The sequence below is a fragment of the Natator depressus genome, chromosome 20 (assembly GCF_965152275.1).
Source record: "Natator depressus isolate rNatDep1 chromosome 20, rNatDep2.hap1, whole genome shotgun sequence".
Classification (NCBI taxonomy): Eukaryota; Metazoa; Chordata; order Testudines; family Cheloniidae; genus Natator; species Natator depressus.
In genome coordinates this window covers 23148198-23171187 of record NC_134253.1, presented here as the reverse complement: position 1 = coordinate 23171187, position 22990 = coordinate 23148198, and the positions used below count along the sequence as shown (strand labels likewise).

The window sequence follows — 22990 nt, the reverse complement described above, 5'->3', positions numbered from 1 at the left end:
AGAAGCCTCAATCTCAGAGCAGCTGTTTTACCCAAATGAATAAGCCAGAGCCAAGATACGGAAAGGGCCATTTATACACCAGCATGGAATGCAGGGCTTTGCCCTCTATACACAGAGCCCACCCCCCTAAGACAAAGCCGGAGACCTCCCGCGCCAGGCTGTGCAGAAAGTTACAATTAAGCCAAGGAACTCCTTACCACGTGGGCATATTGACCCAACCCTGCTGAGACAAGGGGGATCCACCCAGGGGTTAGGAGTGTGATAATCACAGTTCCCAGGAATAATGAGGAATTTAAATCAATAGGGGTGTTGGGGGGGGGGGGGGAGAAGTGTTGAGCCCGCACTTACAAGGGCATCACAGCCAAGGGCAGAGTTATTCGGTAGAGAACAGAGGCAGCCAGAGAGAGGGTGGTAGCACCCACCCCCACCCCGGCAGTAGGATCTCCCTGGTGGGGAGGCTCCCGCCCCCGCATTGCAGCCCCCGAGCAGGTCGCATAAATGCAGACAGAGCCTGCGTTGAGGATCAGGACACTGGCTGTTCTACCCTGGCCTGAACTCCAGCAGTGTCACAAGCAGGGGCCGGGTCCCAAACTCTTCCGTGGCCTCACACTGTTAGCTCCTGCCTTTGGCCTGGTGCACAGCAGCTAAGGGCCTGCTGTTTCGGGGTGCTGGGCCAATCCCAGCAGGGGTACAGGCCTTGTGCATGAGCGGGTCCCACCTACTCTGTGTCTGGGGTTAAAGAGGCTTGTTCCACGGGAGGAGGAGGTTGGTTGCCCCAGCTCACAGGGGCAGGCTGGGAGCTAAATTAAGCTGGGTTCTCCCCTGCTCATTCCCTTTAAGGGTGGAACCCCCGTTTCCGCCTAGCTGCACAGGTAACCAAGGGCAGGATCTAGCACCGGGGTCTGAGCAGGAACGAAGCCAGCTCCAATCTCAGCTCCCGGGGAGACGGGCAGAGCAGACAGACGCGGCAGGCGAGCATGCTGGAGTCACAGAGAGGCAACCAAGACGCAAGCCCTGCAGTCCCAGCTGGTGCGAGAATCACACCTGAACCTACCACCCGACAGGGTCTAGCAAGAAGCCAGGGGCAGCATGCCCCCGAAAACCTGCTTCTCCCAGGAAGGAGGGACCACCAATGCTCGAGTGAAAACCATGGCCCACAGCTAACCGGGTACCACGGAGATCCCGACGAGCGTAAGCCAAGCGTCACTGCTCAGTTGTTGTCTAGATCCTGGCCTATTGCTCAGCACCACCAGCATGTAGTGGGGCTGGGGAGCTCTTGGCCTCAGCTGAAGACAGCCACTACTTCTCCTCCACCCTGGAACGATCTATCGCCTCACCCCAGTGGTACAGGACCTCTTTGACCCCAGCCAGATGTTGGTGCTTAAGGCCAGCTCCGCCTTTGCTGCTTGGCCCCAGCTAGTCAATGGAGTGAAGGAGAAGGGGGTGGGAGAGCTGGTGAGGGTGGGGGCTGCTGGTGGAGGATGCATCTAAGCCAGCAGCAGGGATGCACGGATCAGGAAGCGGCTCTGGAAACCGCTCTTGCAGGAGAAGAGCGGAGCTTGGCCAAAGTCCCCCCCTGCCCCGTACAAGAGACAGCAGCCCCCAGCCATCCAGAGTTCGTCTGATCTTCCTGCAGTCTGGAGAACAGGCCTGGTTCTGGGAACAGCGGCTGGAATTGCACGGGGCCATGCAGTTCTCAGCACTGCCACAAGGTGGGGCAGGGGAGCAGAGAGGCAGGAATTTAACACAAACCCCCAGATTTCTCTGTCCCGCTTGGGAGTCTTCGGCCGGGCCACAGGGTGGGACCCGGCAGCCTCCCCAGGGTCCGAGTGCTAGCAACAGTCTGGGTGGATAGGCCTCACACTGCCTCACGGGCAACCCTGCTCTTCTTCAGCTTGGAGAGACCCTCATGGACGCCGGCTTCTGTGACCCTGCAGAGAGAAAGCGAGACAGACGACCCCAGACTCAGATGGGATGGATCAGATCTGGGTGCTTCCTCTACAGCCCTAGCAAGGGTCCTGAAGCTCCTGGAACTGCAGGGATAAGTCCCTCCCTTATGGAAAGCAATAACACCCGCTACACCTAACACCTGGAACTTCCCCGGACAAGCAACAGAGGTTGCTGTGGAGCAGGAGCAAGAGGACTCAGACTTGAAGGTCAGGCGGGACCCTCATGATCTAGTCCAGTGGTTTTCAAAGTTCGGGTCGCGGAATGCAAGGCACTGGGTCGCCTTGCTCAGCTCCCAGGGACCCTGGCAGCCGGCCAGTAAAAGCCAGTAGTCCCTACCTGTTCCGACACCGCGCTGCGCCCCAGAAGCGGCCAGCAGCAGGTCCGGCTTGTAGGCAGGGGGACCACAGGGCTCCGTGCGCTGTCCCTGCCCCAAGCACTGGCTCCGCACTCCCACTGGCTGGGAACGGACCCATTGGCCAGTTCCTGGCCAATGGGAGTGTGGGGGGGGTGTGTGCCTGTGGGCGAGAGCCATGCAGAGCCATTTGCGTACCTCCGCCTAGGAGCCGGACCTGCTGGCCACTTCCGGGGTGCAGCACAGGAAGCCTGCCTCTGCACCCAAGCTGTGCCATGGACTGGGAGCCACCGGAGGTAAGCCCGTGCCCCAATCCCCTGCCCCAGCCCTGAGCCTCCCACGAAACCCGGAGCCCCTTCTGGCACCCCAAACCTTTCATCCCCAGCCCCACACCAAAGCCTGCACCCACAGCCCTGACCCTCCTGCACCACAACTCCCTGCCCTAGCCCAGAGCCCCCTCCCATACCCTGAACCCCTCATTCCCAGCTCTGTTGTGTCACGGGCAACAACAATTTTCTTCAACTGGGTTGCCAGAAAAAGAGTTGAAAACCACTGATCTAGTCTGACCTCCACCAGTGAGCTTGGAAGGATTTGATTTTTACTGGTAAACGTGGAAGGTGGATCTCACCCAACATCCACACACACACAAATATTTCCATCGATAACTGAGAGGCAAAGTAAGAAAAATGCAACTTGAGACCTCAGTGTTTGATCGAAGGCTATTTACTTAGTACATTTTGCCATGGGACACTGCCAATTGGTGTTTAAAACTTTAACGGACAATTTCAATGGCCACTGTCATTAGCTAATTATTGTCTGCCCCCTTGCCGGATCCTCTTCTAGTTTCCTTGTGAAAATTGAAAAGTGATAAAAATGGGGGGGGGAGGGGGGAGAATATTTTAAAAAATATATTGATATTATCCATCAAAATGATAAAAACCATAAACATCGAATTCTCCCAAGCCTACTCATCAGGTTCACACACAGGTGGGAAACTGAACGCGCATAACTCAGGCCCAAATAGCTATTCCATGTATGCAAACTGGGTGTAGCCCTGTTGGTCCCAGGATGTTAGAGACACAAGATGGGTGAGTTTCCCTGCTCACAGTCTACACCAGCCCCAGTAGCACTGGGAATGAGCCTGACTTCCCTCTTCTCAGCCCCACCCAGAGATCCAGCTGCTTACACCTGATTCATCTGCAGTTCCTCCCCCTCTTCCTCGTCCTCTTGGGGCAGCTGTAGATAAGGGTTGTTCGAAGCCGGGCGGAACTTGTATCCCGTTAGGATGAAGAAAACCAAGGTGGATACTTCGACCAGGAGCTGCAAGGAAGGAAAGAAGGGTCCTTAGGCCTAGCGATTGGAGTCCAAGATCAGTGCAGCTGCTGTTGATGCAGCTGGCTCTGGGGTGGGACATAACAGCACACAGCAACAGTTTAGGAAAGGGAAGGGAAGAATCACACAATGAGTGATAGGGAAAAAACAACAACGAGGCCTGAATGTGTATTGCCCACCCTGGAATTTGGGCAGGAAACTGACCTGGGAAAGGGGGGCTGTTGAAATGTCTGCAGCTATCTCAGACCCTTGGATTTACATTAAATCTGACCGAGTGCAGCATAGCGCCCCCTAGCACCAGCCTGCTGCAGTAGCCAGTGGGAAGAGTGCCACAGTTCACAGCATCCCCCGAAGCAGCTGGGCTCTCCTTGGTGGTCTCCTAGCCAACTCCTGGCCCAGCAGATGTCTACTTAGCACCAGCTCACAGTCCCAGCTGGGTGGGTTGCAGGGTAAGCAAAGGCTGGGGACCGGTCAGAGGCACCTGCATTGCAGATCCCCAGTCGCCACTTCCAGTCCAGAGGCAAGAAAACTCGGCCTATAATACACGTCTTTACAATACAGCACCTCACCAATGGATCTCAAAGCACTTCACCACCACTCATGTCCAGAGCCCAGCTGGGAGGGAGGGAGGGAGATGTCCCCCATCTTAGAGTGGATCAGTGACACCGCTAGGAATAGAACCCAGGAATCCTGCCTCCCACCCCACCCCCCCCTTCTCAACCTCACCTCGTAGAGCCACTGCCACTGGAAGGGGACGGTGAATTTGAGCAGGATGGCAATGACGCGGGAGAAGTAAATGTAACACACGACCTGGAAGAGGGGGAGAGAGAGAGCGACTGAGGCCACGGGCAGGGTCCCGCTCCCGTCACGCACACAGTGCTGGTGCTGCCAGTGTCCCTGAGAGAGGAGCCAGGGCTGTGGGCACCTACCATGACGTAGTAATGTCTGAAAAGCTTCAGTTTCGCCAGGTTTGTGGCAGCTGGAAATAAAACAAGGGGAGTTTGTCAAACGGCACTGGGAGCAGGTTCCACATCGGGGGGGACGGAGCGGGACAGAGTCCCCCCCAGAGTGAGGGGGTGGAGGGAGCAGCTGGGTTTCTCCGGAGGAAGCCGAGATGGACTCACCTTTGCCATCTGTGCTGGAGGCCTCCTGGAGGTGGCGGATGGACCTGTGGATGGACAAACAGATGCTCAGCGGTTCCCGCCCTCGGCTCTGGAGTTGCCTTTCCCAGGGGCAACTCCACCGGCCTGGAGCAGACGAGCCTGCTGGGCCCATGGCTCACAGGGGCAGGATGCAGAGATCACCTCCGAGGGGACGTGGCCAAGCCAAAGCAATGACTCCCATGGGATTATGGGAAGATTTGCACCCTTCACCCCACCCCATGAAGCCTTCAATGGTCCCCCAGCACTGTGTCGGGCGCCCAGGTTAGTGCACACAGCCGGGATGCCCCTCTGCACAGGACACTTCCCATGGGGGCGTATGGGGGGTGGGGAGTGATTGGCACCACCATGACCCCAGAGAGACGGACATGACAAAACCTCCCATGACGGTTCCCCATAGCACCGTGGGGTCAGCGCTGACTCCAAGGGGAGATCACCCCCTACTTACCCCCTCATCCTGCAGTACAGCAGCATCAGGGTCACAGCTGACTTGGGAGAGAGCCCCCTACAGACCCCCCACCCTGCAGTTTTCCTCCATTTCCCATCCAAGCATTGACGCAGCTTATCTTGCGAGACCTGGCAGGTTCCGAACCCAAGGCAGTAGTGCCGCCGAGATGGGCTCCGGGGCAGAACCCCCCCCCCCCCCCCCGGCTCTTACCACACCACGGGGAAGAGGATGGCCCCGCAGCAGAGCAGGTCCACCAGGAAGAGGATCTGCTTCCAGGAGGCGTAGTCACTGCTGCCCTCCTCCGAGGACTCGATGATAATGTAAGCGACATTTGCCAGCACCTGCGCAATGGGAAAGGCGGGTGGTGAAGGGACTTCGCAGCCCCCGGCGGGCATCCTGCAGGCGGGCACTAGCCGTCGCTGCCCAAACACCTGCCACCCCAGCGTGGGCCCTGTATCTTCCCCCCGCTTGCCAAAACGCCAGGGCAGAGCAGGGCGCTACCACCTGGCTCTTATTTAGCCCTTTTCATCTGAAGATCTCCAAGCGCTTCCACAAGGAAGGGCAGTACCATCATCCCTATCTCGCACATGGGGAAACTGAGGCACAGGGGGGGGTGGGGAGGCAACTTGGCTGAAGTCACCCAGCTGAGAAGGGGCGGAGCGGGGAGCAGACCCCACGTCCCCCAAGGTCCAGCCCAGGGCTCTGTCCATGAGCCGACAGGGCTTCACCGAGGGAATCGCTTCCCCAAATCTTTCGCTTTCAGCACCGGGAGTCCGAAATGAGCCCGGACAGATCCGGCTGCGGTATCCCTAGGAGGTGGGGAGGGGGCACCTCAGGGTGGACGTAAGCGACCCCACCCCGACTCCAGCCCAATATCCCCACCCAGCACAGCTCTGGCTTTTAAGGCGGAATGGCGAGGAGGCGGCCGCCCACAGAAGTGGCAGCTCCCCGCCCCAGCCATCACGCCCCTCACCTGCAAGGGGATGACGATCACAAAGAGCTTCTTCTCTTTGTCCGACAGGATGTACTTGATGAAGGCCCAGCCTGTCCCGATCAGCGCGATGGTGATGAAGAGCAGGGCGCCCTTCAGCCTGCAACAGACCCAGAGGCAACTCAGGCGGGCGCCCTGTTCTGGGAGGCAGGGCGGGCCCAGGGCGAGCCACAGAGGGGCTGTGGGACTGAAGAAACCGGGACACGCCCCCTCCCCCTTCGCAACTGCCCCTGCTCCTCACAGCGCCCCCTGCTGGGAGAGGCTGGAACTGCAGTATCCAGGCGCTTCCCCCACAGGAAGCGCTCCTGCCCTGCTCTATACAGTGACCCCTACTGGGAGAGGCTGGGATTGGAGTGGCTAAAAGCTCCACCCACAGCCAGCCCTCCTACACCATCCCCTGCAATTATCAGCTCCATGCAGTCAGTGTCCTACGACACCCTCCAGGGCCCCTCATGCTGGGAGGACTGTGGTAGCGAGACCTCCCCAGCAACCCTCCCAGCGGTGGCAAGCAGCACCCCCAGCCAGTGCCCCCTGGTGAGAGAAACTGGGACTACAATACTTGCAAGCTCCCCCATTATCCAGTGGCTCCCCCAGGGCCCCCACCCCCGGAGCCAGCCGTGATGCCGGGCTATCAATGTCCCCTCTGCGTAGGCCCCGTAACCGGACGCTCTGAACTTACAGGTGGGTCACAAAGTACATGACGGCTAAGCTCTCGATCGGGTGACCCTCGGTGTTAATGAAATAGTAGTTGATCTGAGAGAGAGGACAGAGAACGGGGTCTCAGTTGGAGCCTCCCGATTCAGGCTAGACAGGCTGGGAGAGCGCCCACCACAGCCACCCAGAGGCCATCTGCTTGTTAGAGAGCTGGTGGCAAAGCCGAGGGGACTCAGAGCCATTCACCTCCGTGCCCCGGCCGGGTAACAGCCATCGCGAGACAGCTGTCGGGCAGCCAGTGCACAAGAGGAGTCCAACGGGTCTCAGCCCCGCATGCCAGAGAGACACCATTGTCTTCCTGGAGATAGATCGGCCCTTCCCCGAGAAGGGTCAGAGATTCTTAGCAGGGGTGACACAGGCTTAGAGGGAGGGAGGGGGACACTGTCCCGGCCAGCGCACTGAGAGGAGAGAGGACCCTGGGACCAGGCAGGCCACCATGTTCAGTTTGCCTCGAAGCTTTTCAAGGGGCGCTGGATTCAGGCTAACACCTTACAGGCTAGCGTCTTCCTCTACCCAATCCCCTGAGCCAGCAGGCCCTGGGCACGTCACCTCTTAGACAGAGACACCCCAACTAGGCTGAGGCCGAGGCTCATGGGGGTCAGTGGGAGCCCGACTGCAGTGAACCCAGGTATGGCTGCTGTCCAATAACACCAGGCTCTACCGGCTTTCTGTGCGTGTCCCGCACCTAGCACAATGGGGTCGTGGTCCATGACTGGGGTTCATAAGAGCAACCATACTACAAACACCTAGCTCACAGATTGCTTTTCATCTATGGGTCTCAAAGCACTTTACAAAGGAGGGTTGGCAGCATCATTCCCATTTCATAGATGGGGAAACTGAGGCACAGAGGAGCAGCTTGCCTGAAATCAGCCAGCAGGCCAATGGCTAGCGCCCAGGTCTCTCAAGCCCTTTGTCACTGGGCCCACCTGCATCGGCGTAGCTGTCTACTTACACTGTGAAAGAGGAGAGAAAGGGCCTTGGTATACGCTAAGGCAGCCATAAGCCAGTGGATTTTGAACACGCTGAACCTGCAGGTAGAGAGACACAATCAGGCAGGTGCCCATGGCGGCTCCGTGACAGGGCAGGGTGGGGTACAACAGAGAGGAAGGCTGCCTGCCCGGGGAAAGCAGTGTGGACACAGCCGACCAGAGGGGCGGGGCTCACTTGTGCTGGCAGAGGAAGTAGACCCACACGGTGGCCGCGGCCAGGAAGCAGGCGGACATGACCAGGTAGAGTTTGATGAGAGGGATCTCGGCAGCCGACAGGTACCCGTCCGGGTTCTTCTCTCGGATCATCACCTGCAAAGCAGAGACGGAGTCAGTGCAGAGTGGGAGCTATGGCTGGGGGAGATGCCACCGCCAGGAGGTATGATCCAGGGTGGCAGGGGAGCACCAGGCTAGAGGGGCCCCTTGCTTTGGTCCGGAGTGGTGGGGGAAACAGTGGATGGACCACTGATCTGATCCAACATGCAGGGGGGGATACCAGGCTAGAGGGGCTAGCTGGTCTGATCTCCCACAGCAGGGGTGCAGCGGGAGGCTAGATGGGACTGGGAGCAACAAACACAGACCAAGGATGTATGACAAACCCCGCCACGTGCTGTGGCTTTGGAAATGCGTGGCATGCCTGCAGTTTGCTCTAGACTAGCCGTGCCTGGCGGATAAAGCCCTGGATTGGAACACTGAAGACCTGGGTTCAAATCCCAGGCACTTGTACTCCACAGCCCAGTAAGGACCCCTCATGGCCCATTCACCCTGTCGATGGCAGCAGGACAAGCGTTTGGGGCTCAGTGTAGGGAATCTGAGCAGCCTGGGCTTCTACTTAGGTGGTCAGGTCTTTGGGGCAGGGACTGGCTTTGCGTTCTGTGTCTGTACATTGCTGAGCACAAGAGGGTCCTGGGCCGGGACTGGGGCTCCTAGCCACTACAGCAATACAAATATCTAGCTCACATAGCACTTTCTAGCCACAGATCTCAAAGCACTTCGCAGAGGTCAGTGTCATTATCCCCATTTTACAGATGGGGAAACTGAGGCACGGAGGCGGGGGGGGGGGTGGCTCACTCAGGGAATAGGACCCAGGTCTCCTGAGTCCCAGTCCCAGTGCTTTACTCTGCTTTCTAATCCGCCCGGAGGCAGAGAGGGGAAGTCTGTAGCAGAGGATCAGAACTCTAGTGCCTCCGCGTGGGGGGGGCGGGGGCTACCGTCCCCCGCATGCACACTCACGGTGATGTCGTAAGGCATCTGGTTTGCCGGGGCTCTGTTGTGGCAGTTGTGAAAGTTGAGGTTGTACAGACCTTCCGCCTCCGAGCCGATCACTACGTGGAACTGCAAAGACAGAGGGGGAGAGACCCAAGTTACCGGTCAGGGCTCTGATCGGAAGTATCCAGCCTGACTCGTTGCAGGAGACAGGCTGAGGATCCCCCCTGCTCAGTGGAGTTCCCATTACAGACACGTCAAGACTCCAGGGGCTCTGCCCCTCCCTCCCTGGGCTGCAGCCCGTTCTGGCCCAGGAAGGGCGGGGAGCAAGTCAACCCAGCAGCAGTTCTAAGGAGCAGTGTGCAGCCCTCACTGGCCAGGACAGGCCTTGTAGCGAGACAGCTGGGTCCAGCCCCATTCAGCAATGATCAGGGATACCAGACTAGACTGACCAAAGGGGCTCGTCCCACACAGCAGGAGGTGGGATGCCATTGGACCAGGCCACTTATTTGATCTGATGTGTCAGGGAGGAGAGGGGAACAGGCTACAGGGAAGCAGATACCAGGATAGTTGGGCCAGGCTGACCTGCCTTGGAAGTGAGGGTGGGGAGATGCCAGGCCGGATGGGCCCACAGGTCTGAGCTTGGGGGCAGGGGGGGGAAACACAGGGGAAGAACACGAGCTGTTGGCTTGTTCCAGGAGGGCCCTTCCTCTATCCAGCCGGGCGACACTTACGCTGAAGTTGTAGGAGTCGTTCACGTTCCCTAGAGCCAGGACCAGATCTTCCACTCTGTGGCCGGAATCCTGCTGCACAAGAAAGGCCAGTAAGGAGCAACGCGCACAGAGCTGGAGAGTCCCCTGCCGCCCGTGAGAGAGGAGGAAAGAGCGGGGCTTGCTCTGCCCGGGGATCGCCTGGAGCCTGGCTTACCACCACGCCGGCGGCTCAGCCGTGCTACAGTTCCCAGCTGCTGGTCCGTGGGCGAGGGCTGCTTCTCATACCGCCGCAAGCAACGACCAGGACTCTATCGCTCGCCACTTCCCACCCAGCCCGATTCCCCAAAGCCTGCCCCTCTCCCCAGCCTCTCTGCCTCACAACGGGCAGTTGGCACCCTGGGCTCTGCTGAGAGAATGGCACTGGAATCGGGAGGCAGCAGGTGCCAGCAGAAGTCTGGTGACCTGGTACAGCTGCCTGGGAACCGCCCTAGGCTCAGTCTCTGAAGGGCATGTACCTGCTTGGCTTCGCCCTCTGTCTTCTTCTGGGGGCTTCCCGCATTGGGCCCTTTACCAGGCACTTCCTGCTGTGTTTCTGTGCCTGAAAGAACGAACATGCCCCTTCGTCAAGGACTAGATGGCGTTAACTCCAGCTCCTGCTGGCGTGGCTCAGGCTGGGAGCCACCCCTGCTCCCCACCTCCTCTCAGGCCCTTGCATCAGCTGCTCCCCAAAAACCACCCTGCACCAGGCAGACTCCTTGCTGGCTTGCCCCATGTGCTGTGCAGCTGCTCAATCCCACAAGCTCAGCAGAGTCAGGATGGGTTACTACGCGGAGGAGAGACCTCCAATGAACAAGCGGATGGCACACTCCCTTCCAACCCAGCACCAGACAGGAGGGATCGGCTGTGGTTACGGCACTGCACCGTGACTGAGGAGATCTGGGTTCAATCGCTGGCTCTGCATAACCTTGGGCAAGTCACTCCAGCTCTGTGCCTCAGTTTCCCCATCTATACCCTGGGGAAAAGCCTTCCCATGTCTGTTTAGACAGAGCTCTCCAAGACAGGGACCGTCTCTTACTATGTGTCTATGCAGCACCCAACACAATACGGCCTCAATCGCAGCTGTGGCTGAGACAGGACTAATATGATTATACAGTACATATTATGGGATACTTGACATTAACTCCAGCCGTCCGTCGGGCCAACTCCGACAACGATGACCTGCCTCCTTGGCATTAACTGCCATAGTAGCCTCAACTTCCTATCCTAAACACGAGTACTAGTGCTGGGTGCCTATTACATAGCTGCCACATTCCACCCCAAAGATGGCTGCATTTCAAGCACTGGGGTCCCGCTACATCTGTAATCTGGCCATGTTCCCCCTAGCGCTTTGAGATCCTTGGAACAAAGGTACCCCAGAAGCACACAGAGTTACATACTGAGTGCATGGGGCAACGCTAGCGGGATCAGATGCACCTGCCGTGTTAAGCAATTAACTGCAGCGCTCTCGTTAGGGGGAAAACTAGCCCCTTCTTGAGCAGCATGGAGAAGGCTGCTTCACGCCGGGCAAGTAGGAGACAGCAAGACCTGGGTGTCTAAGCCGCCTCCAGTCTCCTTCACCTTTACTGGCAGCAGCCTGGGCCTTGCTATTGTTGGCTGGTTTCGGATCTGAGCCCCCATTCTGCACCTCGGGGATCAGACCGGAATAAATCTGCAGCTTCTTCTGCTCTCCCAGCTTCCGCACTTGGACCCTGAAAGGACAGAACCAAGCGTCAATACAGAGGGCGTGACACAATGGAGATGGGTTCGCCCCCCCCAGAGTCGGAAGGGACATGAAGAGAGGGGGCGGGATCAGTAATGCAAAGGGTCGCTCTCCCGACACACCCTACTAAAGGATGCCTCCTGTTTCAGGTCACTGGGAGCCAGAACACCTGGGTTCTGTTCCTAGCTCTGGGAGAGGGACGTGGGGTCTAGTGTGGTTATAACTGGGAGCTAGGACTCCTGGGTTCTACTCCCAGCTGGGAGGGTCTAGTGCTCAGAGTAAAAGTGGCAGTTTAATTTTTCTGCTGCCTTTTCCATTTCACTGTGTAACCTCCTGTAACAAGAGGATACATAGGAGCACCTGACTGATCTTCTGTCTACCATTCACTCATTAATTTATACACCACCATCACATCTCCTTATTTATTCCCTGTCTAATCCTAGTCCTCTCTCACACACCACCTGATATCAGGGGTGTTTGCAGGCAGTGATGGTGACATGAGCTGTCTGCATATTTGCTAGGGGCTGCTCTGATCCCTGGACCCGGAAGAGTCTAGGAACTAGGCTAACTTGCCGTTAACGGCTCCAGTCGATTTAGAGGGAGGCCGGATGAGGAGTCCAATGAAATATAGATAAGCGCAGACAGAATTTCACTTGCCTTTTCTGGTTGACGTCGATGAGGAAGAGGATTCGTGACTCCGCTCCGTTTTGTTCCAAGGTGCAGTTATGAGATTCCTTCCCCTGCAGAGAGGAAAACTGCCCCGCATCAGATCGGACAAAAAAAACAAAAAACCATGTACAAGCTAACTAATTACCACCATCTGGATTTACAGTAGGCCCCAAATCAGGGCCCTGCTGTGTAAGATGCTGTACATAGTAAGAGACAGTCCCTGCCTCAGAGTGTTTACAATCTAAATAGCCAAAAGACAGGGAGGGAGGGAGGGGATGTGACACTCAACAGGTCAGTGGCACAGCTGGGAATAGAACTGAGGTCCTATCAACTTCCAGTCCAGAGCTCTACCCACTAGGCCCTGCTGCCTCTCCAAGGGACTGATTCACATTCACTTCCCCTACAGGCAGTCTTTCCAGTGGCTCCCAGAGGTAACTGATGGCAGATTCCGGACATTCCCCCTTCCAGATTCCTTTGCAACAGCCTAGCCCTGGAGAACCCATCTGGGTTCCATGCGGTGAAGCCAGTTACCGCTGCTCAGGGGATCGGCCAGAAGGGGTCACTCAACAGCAACACATCACCCATTGAACAGGACTCCCCCTCCAGAACACCAGCGTTTCCGAAAAACTCAGAAGAGTCTGCATGCACACACAGAGAATGGCAACTCACTGGGTAGGACAGGGCCTCGCGAATCCTCGTCCTGGACAAGCTGAAGCCGACCTGGAAAGAGAAAGGATTCATCTGTTATAACCAAGCCCTTCTCTGCATTAGCAAGGGGCAAATCCCTAAGCCTTTCGCAGATGGGGAAGGCTCAGGTGGGGCAGGGCACAGAAACTCTGCCAAGAGGCAGCCAGCCATGGTGTCTCCCACACAGGGCATCAAGATGCCCCATGATACACAGTTACGGCCCTCCAGACCAGCTCACTGATCAACTCCAGGAGGCCCGAAGGTATCCGGCTACTTGGATTTCTTACCAGATGGACTGAGTGTTGGGGGAAGTCCATAAGTTACTTGACCATCCTCAAAAAATGTGTTCAGACCCACCCCCCCCTTGGAATACTGAAACCCGCCAAATTAAGGACCCACCCAGCCCCTAATGCATTATGAATTTTACGGACAGCCCCTTGGAGGGGGAGCCCTGCTGGCTGCTTCTAGGGTATGTCATCACCGCAGTCGCAGAGGTAACTCGGGCTCTTATTCAGGTGGTTGCCTCTACCCCCCCTGCCCCCCATCCACATACAAAACACTCCCCCAGCTGGCCTCGCTGAGGGTATAGGCTAGCGCCAGGAATCTGATCCATCTTAGGTACTTAAATGACCTACATACACACACACAACCCCACAATATTTCATGTATTTAACCTTCCAAGTGCTGTTAACATTTTTTTTTTTTTTTTTTTTTAAGTGTCTCTCTGGGCCTCTATTCTCCATCTAAGTGACTTGCCCAAGGTCACATAGGAAGTTGGTGGCAGAGCACAGAACTGATCTCCCAGTTGTAGGCTAGGGACCTGGGCCATTCTTCCTCTGCCTGATTTGAACCCAGGACAGCAGGTGTCTCAGACCTGAAGTTTAGCTCAACCCAGCCATCTCTGCTCCCAGCGGAGAGAATGCTAGATTCATTGCAGGAGCGCCCCACAGGTGTGAACCACCCTGGGGCGGCGCATTCATACCCACACCTGCTGTCCCCTTGGGAATCATGGGCGAGGAGAGGGGGGGTTCGCTTCCTGGCATGCACCAAGAACTATTATGTGACTGCAGTCCTCCTGGGAAGAGCCGCTGCGCTTACCCATGGCTTCTCCTGCTTGGCGCTGCCAAGGCCAAGATGCAGCCGGCTCACGTTCACCTCCAGGGAGCCATTCGCGTAGAAGCCAAAGGTGTTCAAATGGATGTCAGCCCTCTTCTCGCCCTGAAATAGACAAGGCAGGAAGCCATCACACAACCAAGCCCATTAGACTGGCTTACAACAGCAACAGAACACAAGGCAGGGCTCCACGCCACTCCCAAGGCTCCAGGGGTCAGGGATGGGAAACAAGGGACAGCCCCACGCAGCAGCCTCCAGCCAGAGGGCAGCGCCTCAAGGTGCCCTTTAAAGTCACTCTGGTGCAGCCAGCCAGAGAGGTGGGGCCCAGAACACCTCTTCCACCCTTGGCGAGCCAGATTAATCTCACCGCCCGAGCTGCAGAGGCATCAGAATTGCTTCCCCTTCAGAAGAGGAAGTGACTCCGGAGGCGCAGGGGGGGCAGAGGCTGGCGCAGGAGTGAGATTAGAGGGTTTCGGATCCAGATCACATGTCTGCATCAGCCAAGCGCCATTTCGTCACACGGAGTCCCCTGGGATGTGGCAATATGGTGACCCATAGGGACGGGACTGCTCCAAATCTAACCCAGCCCACATACTACAGCGACGGGCTGCTCCCGTAGACACAGTTGCTTAAAGAAGATGAGTTCATTGCTCAGCACCAGACAGGCTCAGAGCGGTACTGAGCCCAGGATCTGAGCCATGTTTTTCTCCCGGAGAAGGGAGTCAGCTGTGACGCCACCTAAATCAAAGCCTGAGAACTGAGCCCTCCTCCCAGCCCGTAGGGAAGCTCACACCTGAATCCATAGCCAGCTCCAATCTCTGCTAAGCGGGCAAAGCAAATCCCAGACACCAGCACCCCCTCCAAGCACACACAAACGTTAGACCGGAGCTCTGGCCCGTTTGTAATTAAAATAATAGATCTCCTGCCCCAAGGAGATCAGACTGGGATGTGTGAGAGGAGAGGAGGGAGAAGAACAGGTTGGGGGAAATGGGCGGGGGGGCTAAGGTGTTGGGTGAGTAGAATGGGGGAGGGTGGCCAGGGGTGGGACACGAGGTGAGAGCAGGGCGGTGTCTTCATCCAGCAGAACATGTGGAAATAAAGCAACCCCCCATGTAGCCAACGAGTTCATCTGATCATTTAATTGTGTTATCTAGTGTCCCGGTGTTATTTGCGTTTCAGTTGCTAAATAAACGTCATCCACATACTGAAATAAAACAGAAAGCTTGGAAAGCCTGGCTGACACCCTTCTCAGCCGCCCATGCCTGAGGGTCCAACCCCCTGTTACTTCTCTGGGCTTCCACACCCCGGAAACATTGGGCTGCCCAAACCGCAGCCCATGTCTCCGTGTGACATTGTCTCAACACCTTGCAAACTCACATCCACTCCGGACTCCCCCCAGACCTCATCTGGGGATCCCCCAAACACCAATGACCTTGTCCACATCAGGTCCCCCCAGCTACCCAGACCCCCCACTCCCCCACCACTGCGTTCTCAGAGCATTTCCACCTGGAAGTCCAGGGGCTGCTGCGTGAGGGGCCACCAAGGGAGGAGGTGGTCTGGGAAGTTGGTCAGGGCCAGGCACCACGGGGAGGAGTGGCGGAGGGGAGAGGGTTTGTGGAAGGGCCGAGGTGGACGATGGGGAAGGCGTAACTGAGACAGGGAGGGGAGAGATGAAGGCTGGGGGGGGGGGGGGGGATCATGAGGTGCTGGGGAGAAGGCAAGGGAAGTCAGGGAGAGAGGAAGGACTCAGGGAGATTCCCGGGGGTGTTCCCAAGGGTAATTCAAGTCCCAGCAAGTGGCGGGGGGGGGGGGAATCATGCAGGGGAGGCCTCAGAGTGGTGGGGGGGAAGGGAAGCTGGCAGCTCAAAGCCGGGGGGGGGGGGGGTGTCAGTCCCATGCCAGGTGTGGGTTGTGGGCAGTCCCCAAAGCCAAGGTAGGTCGGTCCCTTCCCAGGGTTGGATAGGGTTGGTCAAGTCCTGAGAGTCAGGAAGTCCCATCCTGGGATTATGATCCCCATCCGAGGGGGGGTCCAGTCCTGTCCCGTCCCAGGGGAAGGGGTTCCCAGCTCAGGAGCTGGTCTCATCCCGGGTTGGGGGGGGGGGGGGGACCAATCCGTGGGGGAGGGGGGTATCAGCCCAGTCCAGTCCTAGGGATTTCAGGTCGGTCCTTTCCCAAGGGGTGGGAGAAGACGGTGCCGGTACCCGGGGGGAGGGTCCGGTTCGGTTCAATCCAGGGACGGGTGGGGGGGGTCGGGTCTGATCCCTGGGAGGGGGGAGGGTCCGGTCCGGTCCGGTCCGGTCGCAGGACGGGGGAGGGTCGGGTCCGGTTTGATCCCTGGGAGGGGGAGGGTCGGGTCGGGTCGCGGGACGGGGGAGGGTCCGGTCCGGTCCGGTCCGGTCCGGTCGCAGGACGGGGGAGGGTCGGGTCCGGTCTGATCCCTGGGAGGGGGGAGGGTCCGGTCCGGTCCGGTCCGGTCGCAGGACGGGGGAGGGTCGGGTCCGGTCTGATCCCTGGGAGGGGGGAGGGTCGGGTCGCAGGACGGGGGAGGGTCCGGTCCGGTCTGATCCCTGGGAGCGGGAGGGTCGGGTCGGGTCGCGGGACGGGGGAGGGTCGGGTCCGGTCTGATCCCTGGGAGGGGGGAGGGTCGGGTCCGGTCCGGTCCGGTCCGGTCTCCCCAGGCCGCGCTCACCGTCAGCACCAGGCGGTGGATCCGGCCCGCGGCGCCCCCGAGCAGCAGCAGCAGCGGGAGGAGCCGCCCCAGCCCCCGCGAGGCCCCGGGCCCCCGCCGGCTCCGGCCGAACATCCCTGGGCACCGGCTGGCCGCCCCGCCTCGTCCCGTCCCGGTCCGGCCACTCAGACTCCGCCCCCCGCCTGCCTCCGGGTCCGCCAATCGGCGCGCCGCGACCCCGCCTCGCCGCTAATCATCGCCCACCTCGTCGCTTGCACCCGCCCCCTGCCGAGAAGGTCAACCAATACAAGCGCGAAGTCCGTTATCCCCGCCCACAGGCCTTGAGGCTGACAGGGAAACGCACCAATGGCAGCGTTTCCCATGCTGCCTTGGGCTGGAACTCCATTTCCTATGATGCCTAGCGCTAGAAACTACATTTCCCATCAGCCCGAGGGGGCGAACCCTATATTTCCCATGATGCCTAGCCAGCGAGGGCTTCCCCTTCCTGGAGCTCATTGGCTGGAACTACAATTCCCAGGATGCTCTGGGGCCTTTAGCTGAGGGGCACCTCTGGGGTGGGGTGTGGCAGCAACAGGGGGCAGAGATCCTGTGGGTCGTGACCCTGTTCTAATGGGGTGGCCGGGGCTGGCTTAGATTTGCTGCAGCCTGAGCCCCACCGCTTGGGGCCCCAGCCCGGGGTGGCGGGGCTCAGGTTACAGGCCCCCCTTGCCTGGGGCTGAAGCCCTGGGGATTCTGTTTTAGCCCCCCTGCCTGGGGTGGTGGGGCTCAGGCTTTGGCTCCCCCCTCCCCCCCCAGGGGTCATGTAGTAATTTTGGTTGTCTGAAGGGGGTCGCAGTGCAATGAAGTTTGAGAACCCCTGAATTCTAAGACAATGGAAAGGGGTGGACCTAGGAGCTAGGACGCCTGGGTTCTAGGCCCAACTCTGGGATGGATTCGGGTGGTCTAGCAGTTAGAGCTGGGAGCCAGGACCCCTGGGATCTATCCTGGTTCTAGGAGGAGGTTTGGTCAGGTGGTTAGAGCAGTGGCAAGCTGGGAATCAGGACCCCTGGGTTCTATTCCCATTAGATTTCCCAAGGGAGGGGTGGGGCTTTCTAGTGGGGTTCTGAGGCTCAGTATGGACCTGCCAGTAAAGAACTTTTGAGGCCCTGGGATAGACGCTGCTGGAGCCAGCTGAACTGTGAACATGAATACTTCATCACAACTTGCGAAAATAGCAGGGGCTTTTTCATAACCACAGTTGCTCGGCGCTGCAATTTTATGTCTCAAAGCTGCATCTTCACCACACCCTCCTCACGCCACACTGGAGCCTTGCCTTCCAGCTGAGTCATAGGAGAGAGCACCTCCTACTACAGCCCAACACCTCTGCCTAACCCCGTTTAATTATTTCATGATTATTAGGTGCCTTGCAATAGCACTTGGAGGCCCCAACCATTTTGCTGGTGCTGTGCAAACATATAACAAGGAGACAGTCCCTGCTCCAAAGAACTTACAGACCAAGACAAAAGACAGCAGGTGATAAAATAAACAGCTGTCTAGTGAGGGGAACACAAGGAAACAATAAAATTATACTGATTAGCATGAAAAACAGTGAAAATCTCAAATCTGTAGCCTTACCCCATCAAGCTTTTTATGAGCGTCCCAGCAGAGAAGCATTTTAAGGAAGGCTTGGAAGGAGAAAATGCTTGGAGAATGCTCAAAGATGCTTATGGGGGGAAAAGTTTAAATGAACATTTAAGACTGCCATCATTTCTGGAAAGAGGAGGGACTTGGTGTGGATGTGATACCTTGATACATATAAGAGATGATAGGTAGGGTGGGGATAGGAAAGGGGTTAAAATGAAGACTAGTATCTTAGCTTTCTCACTTTGACAACACTCCTCTCGTTTGTTATGGCAATAAAGCAGTGCTGAGCTGAAAGCCGGTGGGATCACAGCTAGAGTTGGGTGGGAAACTGTCCTGCAAGGGTTTGAGATTTTGAAATCTTTTCCACATCTTGATCTTGAATCAAGTTGAAAAGTCAAAATCTCGAAGATTCTTGGGATAAGCTGAAAAATATTGAGCCATTGAGTCAATCAGAACAGTTTGCTTTGATAATTTAGCAGCGTTTCGTTCCAATGTTGACCTTTTAAAAATAAATTTTACATTTTCTCTCATGAATTCATGAACATTTCAAAATGAGACGCTGCTTGGAACCAAAAAAAAATAAACTTTCGTTTTGAAAATGTGGAAATGTTATAGACGCCGAGTTTTTAATCTGCTGGAAGGTGTTCCCCCTGGCTCCGCCCCCACTCCACCCCTTCCCCCAAGACCCCACCCCACGCTGCTTATGCCCCTACTTATAGGCCCCACCCCACCCTTTTGGCCATCATTCCAGAGGACATGCTTTCAAGCTGATGACGCTCGTTAAAAAAATAATGCGTTAAATAAATTTGTGACGGAACTCCTTGGGTGAGAATTGTACGTCTCCTGCTCTGTTTTACCCGCATTCTGCCATATCTTTCATGTTATAGCAGTCTCGGGTGATATCGCAGCACATGTTGTTCATTTTAAGAACACTTTCACTGCAGATTTCACAAAACACAAAGAAGGTACCAATGTACCAATTGGGGGGAGGGATAGCTCAGTGGTTTGAGCATTGGCCTGCTAAACCCAGGGTTGTGAGTTCAATCCTTGAGTGGGCCATTTAGGATCTGGGGCAAAACTTGGGGATTGGTCCTGCTTTGAGCAGGGGGTTGGACTAGATGACCTCCTGAGGTCCCTTCCATCCCTGATATTCTATGATTCTATGTGAGATTTCTAAAGATAGCTGCAGCACTCCACCCAAGGTTTAAGAATCTGAAGTGCCTTCCAAAATCTGAGAGGGACGAGGTGTGGAGCATGCTTTCAGAAGTCTTAAAAAAGCAACACTCCAGTGCAGAAACTACAGAACCCGAACCACCAAAAAAGAAAATCAACCTTCTGCTGGTGGCATCTGACTCAGATTATGAAAATGACCATGTGTTGGTCCGCTCTGCTTTGGATTCTTATCGAGCAGAGCCCATCATCAACATGGACGCATGTCCCCTGGAATGGTAGTTGAAGCATGAAAGGACATATGAATCTTTAGTGCATCTGGCACATAAATATCTTGCGATTCCAGCTACAACTGTGCCATGAGAACGCCTGTTCTCACTGTCAGGTGACATTGTAAGCAAGAACTGGGTAGTTTTATCTCCTGCAAATGTAAACAAACTTGTTTGTCTGAGTGATTGGCATAATGAGAAGTAGGACTTGCAGGCTCTAAAATTTTACATGGTTTTTATTTTTGAATGCAGTTTTTTTTCTACATAATTATACATTTGTAAATTCAACTTTCATGGTAAACAGATTGCACGACAGTACTTGTATTAGGTGAATTGAAAAATACTATTTCTGTTGTTCTTTTACAGTGCAAATAGTTGTAATCAAAAATAAATATAAAGTGAGCACTGTACACTTTCAGAGTGTTAGTCTGTATCAGCAAAAACGACGAGGAGTCCTTGTGGCACTTTAGAGGCTAACATATTTATTTGGGCATAAGCTTTTGTGAGCTAAAACCCACTTCATCAGATGCATGCAGTGAAAATACAGGAGCAGGTATAAATACATGAAAGGATGTGGGGTTGCTTTACCAAGTGTGAGGTCAGTCTAACGAGTGAAATCAATTAACAGCAGGATACCAAGGGAGGAAAAATAACTTTTGAAGTGGTAAGAGAGTGGCCCATTACAGACAGTTTACAAGAGACCTAGTTAAGGTTTAATTTAACTCTGTCACACCACCTAAAAAAACTCCTCTCCCTCTTTAACCCTTCCCATAAATAAGCCCGTTGAAATATATTTAGGATCAAAAGGGTAGGGGGATCATAATGATATAAGAATGGCTATACTGGGTCAGCCCAATGGTCCATCTAGCCCAGAATCCTGTCTTCCGACAGTGGCCGCTGCCAGATGCTTCAGAGGGAATGAACAGAACAGGGCATTTTGGAGTGATCCATCTCCTGTCATCCAGCCCCAGCTTCTGGCAGTCGGAGGTTTAGGGACACCCAGAGCATGGGGCTCGGTCCCTGACCATCTTGGCTAATAGCCAGTGATGGACCTGTCCTCCATGAACGTATCTCATTCTTTTCTGAACCCATTTAGACTTTTGGCCTTCACAACATCCCCTGGCAACAAGTTCCACAGGCTTCCCGTGTGTTGTGTGAAGGAGTACTTCCTTGATTTGGTTTAAACCTTCTGCCTAATAATTCCATCAGCTGAGCCTTAGTTCTTGTGTTATGTGGTGGGGTGAATGCCACTTCCCTATTCACTCTCTTCACACCAGTAATGATTTTAGAAACCTCTATCATTTGTATTGTGGCTTTATGACATTTTCTATCCCTTTCCTCATGGTCCCTAACAGTCTGTTTGCTTTTTTGAGTGAGGCTACACATAAAGCAGATTTCAGATTTTTTCAGTCAACTATCCCTGATGATACCAAGATCTCTTTCTTAAACGGTAACAGCTAATTTAGACCCCATCGTTTTATATATAGTTGGGATTTCATTTTCCAACGTGCATTACTTTTAACTTATCAAGGCTGAATTTAATCTGCCATTTTCTTGCCCAGTCAGTGAGATCCCTTTGTAACACTTCACAATCAGATTTGGACTTACCTAGCTTGAGTAATTTTGTGCCATCTGCAAATTTTGCCACCTCACTGTTCACCCCCTTTTTCCAGATCATTTATGAATATGCTGAAGACCACAGGTCCCAGTACTGCTCCCTGGCCCACTATTTCCCTCTCTCCACTGTGAAAAGTGACCATTTATTCCTTCCCTTTGTTTCCCATCTTTTAACCAGTCACTGATCCGCGAGAGGATCTTCCCTCTTATCCCGTGACTGCTTAGTTTGCTTAAGAGTCTTTGCTGAAGGACCTTTGTGACAATCAAGGTCCAAACACCCCAGGGGGACAATTGGGGGTCTGAACCCTGAATAATAAGCAATTGAATCAGATACACTATTACTGTACTATAAAAGTGTATCGAGGGCAGTCTTTTATGAAAGCTGGTGACACGCTGGTGATTAATATGACAGTGAAATGTCTGTATTAACACTCATGTGACAAATTATGGATACATATGGATATTAGGCTTTCAAGTCTGTGCCCAAACATAGAGATACACAGGTTTTCTCCCGGACAGGAGGAAAGGCAGCTACCTACCTGTCTCCAGTGTAAATTAAGCATTGTGGAATCACAACAGTGGTCACACCATCAAAGCATCAGGGAGATGGGACGGCAACAGGAAGGTCATTCTGACTCTGGGGACAAAACCGTGAGTTTTTGGAAACTTGAACAGAAGCAAAGAGCCATTCTGGGATCCATTGGCTGGGAGAACGAAGAAGCCAGCACTTTGTATCTATGGAAGATGGAACCTCCGGCTAACGAAGCTGGAGAATGCAGAGGTCTTGTTTAGCCAGAGGCTGCTAGGGGAGGAGAGATGGCTAGAACACAAGGCGATGTGTCAGAGCGAGGAGGCTGACCTGGAGCAATAGAAACTTGTTGACCAGGACAAATGCAGGCAGCACGAACAGCAGAAGAGGGTCAAAGCAGGCCCATGGGACCCAGGAGGAGGAAGGCCTAGTGATGTGCTGGATCAGGGGCTAGCCAGCAACCAGATGTGGGAATGCTGGACCTCATCTCTTTGCCTGTAGCCTGGATCATTGTGGGCCCTAAAGGTTGTTCTGGGATTCGGAAAGTGGGGTTTTTTTTTTGGTGTTTGTTATTTTCTGTACTGATATAACAGAGTTGATCTCAAGGGTGCTCAGGTACAAGCCTGCCATGGCCAGACTCAGTGCTCGAGGGGGTGAACGCTCACTGGGGAAACTGAGTCAGTGCAGAGTGTGTCTGTGGCGCGGCTAAGAGATGCCGTAGGCCAAAATCTGATGGGAGCGGTGAGCCACTAACACAGCTGTGGGCCAGTCCTTTGCTGAGAGCAGGGAAGACTGCAGAGTGTGGTGAGACTCTGGCACAGCTAGGAAAGCTGCGGGCCACACCACCACTGACAGCAGGGAAACTGAGACATGGCTAAATGGTGCGGTGGCTGAAAAACTGCTGGGCGCAGGGAAGACTCAGGGTGGTACAAGATCTGGATTCATGCCTTCGGGGTGACATATGGCCAGTCCCGCCACTGTTATTGTGTTTTCTGCCTCTCTAATCAACCTGA

The 22990-nt window shown here is 55.3% G+C and overlaps 1 protein-coding gene across 2 annotated transcripts; it reads right to left on the bottom strand.

Moving 5' to 3' along the window:
• Positions 1-322: 322 nt before the first annotated feature.
• Positions 323-16890, bottom strand: GPR108 (G protein-coupled receptor 108). 2 transcript variants are annotated; one of them, XM_074934885.1, is made up of 18 exons: positions 16770-16890; positions 14066-14185; positions 12950-13000; positions 12269-12351; positions 11470-11600; positions 10368-10450; positions 9874-9945; positions 9167-9268; positions 8112-8245; positions 7900-7975; positions 6913-6986; positions 6216-6333; positions 5453-5583; positions 4759-4802; positions 4564-4613; positions 4361-4444; positions 3489-3622; positions 323-1931 (listed from the first exon to the last, which is right to left on the bottom strand). In XM_074934885.1, the coding sequence occupies exons 1-18, from the start codon at positions 16881-16883 to the stop codon at positions 1859-1861; spliced, it is 1674 nt and encodes a 557-aa protein (XP_074790986.1). In that variant the 5' UTR covers positions 16884-16890; the 3' UTR covers positions 323-1858. The 2 variants fall into 2 exon arrangements, with proteins under 2 accessions (XP_074790986.1, XP_074790987.1); XM_074934886.1 differs by having other exon boundaries at positions 9874-9942.
• Positions 16891-22990: the final 6100 nt, after the last annotated feature.